Genomic DNA, 6000 nt, shown 5'->3' on the forward strand with positions numbered 1-6000 from the left:
TTCAAGAAGCAGCCCATTCTCCCCAGGAGGGCAGCTCTGTTCATGGACACTGGGTGCAGTAGGAAGACCAGGAGAAGAGGTAGAGGGGCTGGGAGCTGGCTGGATGCTCACTACCCCAGGCCCTCTTCCACCCAGTGGCTTGGAAATTAAGACCCAGTCCTGACTGTCATGCAGGCAAGCAGCTCCAGAGCTAAAGCCACTGCTCCAGCTGGTGAGAAGAGATCATGGCAGGTAAAACCATTTCCAGCAGTGCCTGAGTCTCACCAGCTTTTCCAGTGCTGGACCAACCTGGTGATGCTGGGCAAGCAAATAGGATTGTTTAAGCACCAGCCATGGCCCTGTTAATTAGCCCAGTCCCTAATTTGTGCTCCTCAGCCCTATTCCCCCACCTCCTTTTTCCCACTTCAGCTCGACAAGGGAAGAGTGACCATCACCCTGCCTCTGGGCTCCCGCTCCCCATCACATTTCCCAGAGGATCGCCGGAGGCCGTCACCGTTTTCCTTTTGCTGGTTTCCACTGAATCATTTCTCCTGCATGTTTGATGGCCCAAACTGTATTAACTGTAATTTTGTACGAAGAGTGACTGTCCATTGGTTTAATAGAGCATTAGTTATTGTAATAATTTATTGGCTGTTGGTAATGTATTTATTAGTTACAAAATGTTAATAAAGTGCCAGCTCTTTTCTAGTGTGAGAGTGGTTTTATTGTGTCTCCCTTGAGCGCATCCAGCTTCTCAAACTTGTTATTTAACCTTATGGCTGCTCCACAAACACTTGCACAACACACAGCACCAGCTGTCTGCCAGAGCCTCATCCACCTGGAAATAAAGGATTTGAAAAGGGTATAACCAAAAGATACTTCATTTTATGTAAGTATTTGGCAGGAATTTTTTTCCTTTGCTCAGCAGAGGCAGCAGCAGGGCAGAGCATCCATGCTGCCCCACTGTTTCCTCCACCACAGCAGTTACAAATCCTTCACAAGTCACAAGTTTTGCTTTTCCACTGTCTCTTCGTGTGAGCACAGAATCAGAAGACCCACTGCTGGTTCAACTCAGTAAATGGTGTTTTCTCCTCCTTGCAGTAGGACAAAACAAGGAGTATCCCTCCCTCCATTTAAAACAATGTTTGAGCCAGTTCGTTCTTTTATATTTAAACTATTCCATTATTTGTGGCATAATACAGAAGTAAGGAACTTGAAGAAACCACAGGAAAAATTTCTATAAACCTCAGCAAAGGAAAATGAACCATTGCTCCTGCTGACTTCACCAACTTCCAGTGATGTGGCTTCAGCTGGACCCATCCTGAGACAGGAATTCCCACATGGCCCATCCTACGAATCAGACACAACTACAGGCCAGCCTTGAGAAAAGAAAACGGCTGAGAGGGAAAGGATTTTGCTTTGTATATTGATACTGGGGATTTTTAGAACTTTCTCCAGGACACCATCCTGCTCAGATTTTGCCTGGGTGTTCAGAACCATGAAGTCATCAGGGTTATTCTGCCTGAATGGGAATTCTCATTTCCATGGGTAGAAGCTTTATTTCAGTTGCTCTTCCACCAACACGATCACTTCTTTATTTAAATATAATAAATGTATAGGACAACACTAGACATGAACAAGGAAAAGCCCATCCTGATACTCTCCATGAAAATCTCAAGACCCAGCAATTTTGCAACAACTACAAGTCAAGAAGAACCACATCCTTTGGTGGCAGCTTCTGTTTTCCCTATGAATAAAGCCCTTTTTTTATTTCAAGATAAGGATCAAATTGAAGTCCCAAGGCTTTGGAAAGCGCCTGCTTGGCATCCCCAGCTACTCTTTGTCAAGGAACCGACAGTGCAATCGCGAAGCCTTTCAAGATGAAATCAGACAGCTGCTAAATTTTGCATGCAAAAGCTACCGTTGAAGTGGAGCTAATAAAATGACTCACTAATAAAACATTCATGGAAAACTCCGAAATGTGTAATTGGGTCATCATTTCATTAGCAAACACATGTGTTCTCACAAATCTGCGGTGAGTCCAGAGCCCCCTTTGCTGATCCTCCAAAAAAAGGGGCTGTGGGGGGACGCTGTGGGGGGGTGTTTACTGCAGGAGGGATCCCCACCCACTGCAGAGCCTTTCCATGAGATTTCCACGAGGCTTTTGTGAGCAGCTGTGTCCCCACGAGAGCTTGAGGCAGTCGAGCCAGAACTGGGCTCAGCCCCCAGCAGGGGTTACAGGGAGGGGCAGCAACTCCAGACTTCACCAAGGGCTGGGTTTGCAGCAGAAGCTTTGCAAGTTCAAGTAGAAACGAGCCGGGTACAAACAAGGAAAGGGATGCAGGGACTTCTAAAATATCCCCCAAAGCTGTCAGAGGACCAGCAGGGAATGGCTTTCTGGTCATTCTAAGAGCAAGTTAATGATGGAGAAAGTGCTTGGGGGCTCTTGGAGGGGCAGATCTGTCCTGTCCAGTGGCACCTTCACACCATCAGTCAGTGCATGCACCTGCATGGGACCACCCTGCTCTGTGGGGCCCTGTGGCAGCCATGCAGCACAGGACAACCTCACCTCACCTCCTCCTGCTCTGCTGTCTGCTCTCCACTTCTTAAGAAACTTTGGTAGCATAGAGGAAAGATGACTGTTTATGGGTTTTGTCCACATGTAAATGGAAAAAAAAAAAGGAAAAAAAACCCAACAAAACTACAACTTTTAGAAATTTATCCTTATGCTCCTAACAAAGTGTTTACAAGCTTAAAGTCTACTTAAAGCATCCTGCAAGCCCAGAACTCTTAGGAGAGCTGGGAAGTGGAGGCACCTGTACTTTTTACCACTATGCAGGTTACCTGCTTGGGCCACCCAGCCACCACAGGTATTTTCAAAGCTGACCTGAAGATTTTTCCAGGGACAGGACCTGCCCCAACTCTGGACATTACCTTGGCACTGGTCTCACTACAATGACACCACTCAGTGCCAAGTACCCTTCCAGGCAGGCCCATAGGGCCACCCTGGGATGGCCAAAGCCCCTTCCATCCCAGTCTCCATGTGTGTCCAAGCTGTTGGCTGATCTGTCTGAGCATCCTTTATTTGGGCTCTCCAAAGGATGCTTCAGGGGCACCCAATCCCTAAAGAGAGACAGGGCCCCTTCCCTATTCCTTTGGTGAGGCAGAGGAGGAGCAAATTACTTTTTTTTCCCTGCTCTTCCTTGAGGTTTCAAGTGTCTGCCCTGCTAGAGTGGCCCCACAGGGATGTGGGGGAGGATCAGCTGCAGCCCCACACCTGCCCTGGCCTCCAGCCCAAGAGGAGCACAATACCCCATTTCCTCCACCTTTGTAATAAGCTCGAATTTACCATGTCTTATTATAGAGATTTTTTTTTTGCTTTCTAACCGTTTCAATTCACAAAAATGTTCTCCTCTCCTCTAACTCTGTCTTTGCCTTCCTCTCTCCCTTCTCCTCCCTCTGTGCTCCCCTTTGCAGAACCGCATGCACGAATCTCTCATGCTCTTCGACTCCATCTGTAACAACAAATTCTTCATCGATACCTCCATCATTCTCTTCCTCAACAAGAAAGACCTATTTGCTGAGAAGATCAAGAAGTCACCTCTGACCATCTGCTTCCCTGAGTACACAGGTAGGTCCTGGGGCTGACGCAGCACAGCCGCTGTGACACCCACCCTGCGCCACCGGGGCCAGGGGACAGAGGGGACAGGGCGCCTTTGGGGGTGCAAAAGCGACTTCGTGAGCTGTGACGCAGCTCCAGCACCCACCCATGGGCTGGGGCTGTGTCCTGGGTGGGGCAGTTCTTGTGGCAAAGGTGCCCAAGCAGCTGGTGGGACAGAGAGGGGGTCAAGACAAATGGAGAGGAGATGAAATGAGCCTGGGCACAGGGAGCTGTGGAAAGAAGACTTGGCAGGAGCTGAGTGGAACCACCACTGGAACCATCCTGTTTGCTGGTGGTTCCTGGGAATCTCCTGTGACAGGAGGAGCTAAAACTTATGGTCCTTCAGGCTGCATCCTCCCAGGAGTGCCTTCAAGCTGGGTGTGGCTGGGGGAGGAAAGAGCCCCTTTACAGCAGGAATCTGTGGAACCACAAGAGAATCATCCATTTTGTAGTGAAACCAACATGGCCTGGGGAAAAGGATAAATAACCAAGAAGATGGGCAAGAATAGATACTTTGGAATTCTCTAAGGGAAAGAAAAAAGTTTAAATTCAGACTCCAGCATCTCCTGCAGATACTGAGAGGTCTCTGAACTGTTCCACCCAGAGCACATCCGTGCTGGATGCCAAACCCTGGGGACAAGGATGTCCCCCAGCGAGATGGCACCCATTCCCCTGCAGCATAAGTACGCCAGCATTTCCACCAGAGGCATTCAGGCTTCTCCATCCCGAAGGCACCAGCACTTTCCTCACGGCCACCTGGCAGCACAAACCAGACCATCCCACATGCAGCTGTATGGCACAGCCAGGCTGCCCCATGGAGGGGCACAGCCCCGTGGCTCCGGCCCAGCCTCCCTCTCCTTCGGCTGCCCCCTGCATCAGGAACGAGGGGAACCAGCGAGCTGGGAAAGGAAAATAAATCTCCAGATAATAGCAGCTCTTGCAAAGGCGATTTCAGGGGCGTAACTCAGCTTTGTGGCTTCCCACAAGGGGCCAGCGCAGCCTCTCCCGCTGCCCTAAGCAGATTAATGCAATAATGCACATTTTTAGGCTCAAACATCTGGCGCCTCTCCAGCCCACCTCCCCAGAGCAAACCTCCCAGTCACGGAGCCAGCAGGCAACACGTGTGTCCCCACAGGCTCCTGGGGACAGTGCTGGGCTGAGACCCCCACCCAGCCCAGGCGGGGCACGCAGGGCTCAGCCCCACCAGGGGGGTACAGCCGGGTCCATGGGGGATCCTGGCGTGGCCACCAGCTCTCCTGGCCATCCCTCCCCCTGCCAGGCCAAGGGGTCACCAGGCCTTGCCCCAGGTGAGGAGCACTGTTGGGGTGCACCACGGGGACATCCCTCGGGCCCAGCCCGGCTGGGGGATCCTGCCCTTCCTGCGGGGAAAGGGGAGAGAGTGGGGAAACAACACCTGGGGAAGGAGGAGCCCTCCACAGGGCTTAGGTGTGATGAGTTTTCAGGGAAAACGGGGCAGAGGGGGAGCAGAGGGTAATGGGGGTGGAAAGGAGGGAGACGGGAGGAAAATGGACCCTGCTAAGGGGTGAAGAGGAGGGCGGGAGAACAGAAATAGTTTTGGCAGGTTCTGTCACAGTGCAAGCGCTCCGCAAGCAGCACGGGGCCCTCAGCCCTGACCCCCGCTCTGCCCGCAGGTCCCAACACCTACGAGGACGCGGCCGCCTACATCCAAGCACAATTCGAGAGCAAAAACCGCTCCCCCAACAAGGAGATTTACTGCCACATGACGTGTGCCACAGACACGAACAACATCCAGGTGGTTTTTGACGCCGTCACCGACATCATCATTGCCAACAACCTGCGGGGCTGCGGCTTGTACTGAGCCCCGCGGCGCACAGCGACTGCTTGGGTGGCGATCCCGGCGCCAGGAGAGAAAAGAAACATCAAAATAACAGAAAAAAAAAAAAAAACCCAAAGCAACCACACACACACACACACACACACACACACACACACGTGCGCGGGGAAAAGAAAAAAAAAAAGAAAAAAGAAAAAAAAAAAGAAACGAAAAAAACAGATTGAAGGAGAGAAAAAAAAATGTCATCATAATCATGCGAGTTGGTAAATAAAAAGGCATAAGGAAAAATTATATATATACGTATATATATATATAAAAAAATCCACACCCACCTATTTAGTTTGTTTTTTTGAACCACCTTCTCCCACCAGGCTCCTCCCTCCAGCCCCCAGTGTCCCAACCTGGGGGCACCCCATGGGCCGGGGGGCTCTGCCCGGCCCCACCGTCCCAACAACTCCCCCGGCACCAGGCAGGGAAAGGGGGCAAAGGGCAGCGCCCGGGGTCACTCTGGTTCTCCTCCCAGCAGTTATTTGACCATGGGCTG

At 51.1% G+C, this 6000-nt stretch overlaps 1 protein-coding gene across 1 annotated transcript in view; it reads left to right on the plus strand.

Annotated features, from left to right (window-relative positions):
* Positions 1-5674, plus strand: part of GNAO1 (G protein subunit alpha o1) — a 139434-nt gene extending 133760 nt beyond the window's left edge. Inside the window, exons 7-8 of the mRNA XM_021535224.4 lie at positions 3457-3610; positions 5293-5674. Coding sequence (XP_021390899.1) covers positions 3457-3610; positions 5293-5480 — 342 coding nt within the window. The 3' untranslated portion in view covers positions 5481-5674. The remainder of the gene's footprint in view (positions 1-3456; positions 3611-5292) is intronic.
* Positions 5675-6000: the final 326 nt, after the last annotated feature.

The sequence above is a fragment of the Lonchura striata genome, chromosome 11 (assembly GCF_050655825.1).
Source record: "Lonchura striata isolate lonStrDom1 chromosome 11, ASM5065582v1, whole genome shotgun sequence".
Classification (NCBI taxonomy): Eukaryota; Metazoa; Chordata; class Aves; order Passeriformes; family Estrildidae; genus Lonchura; species Lonchura striata.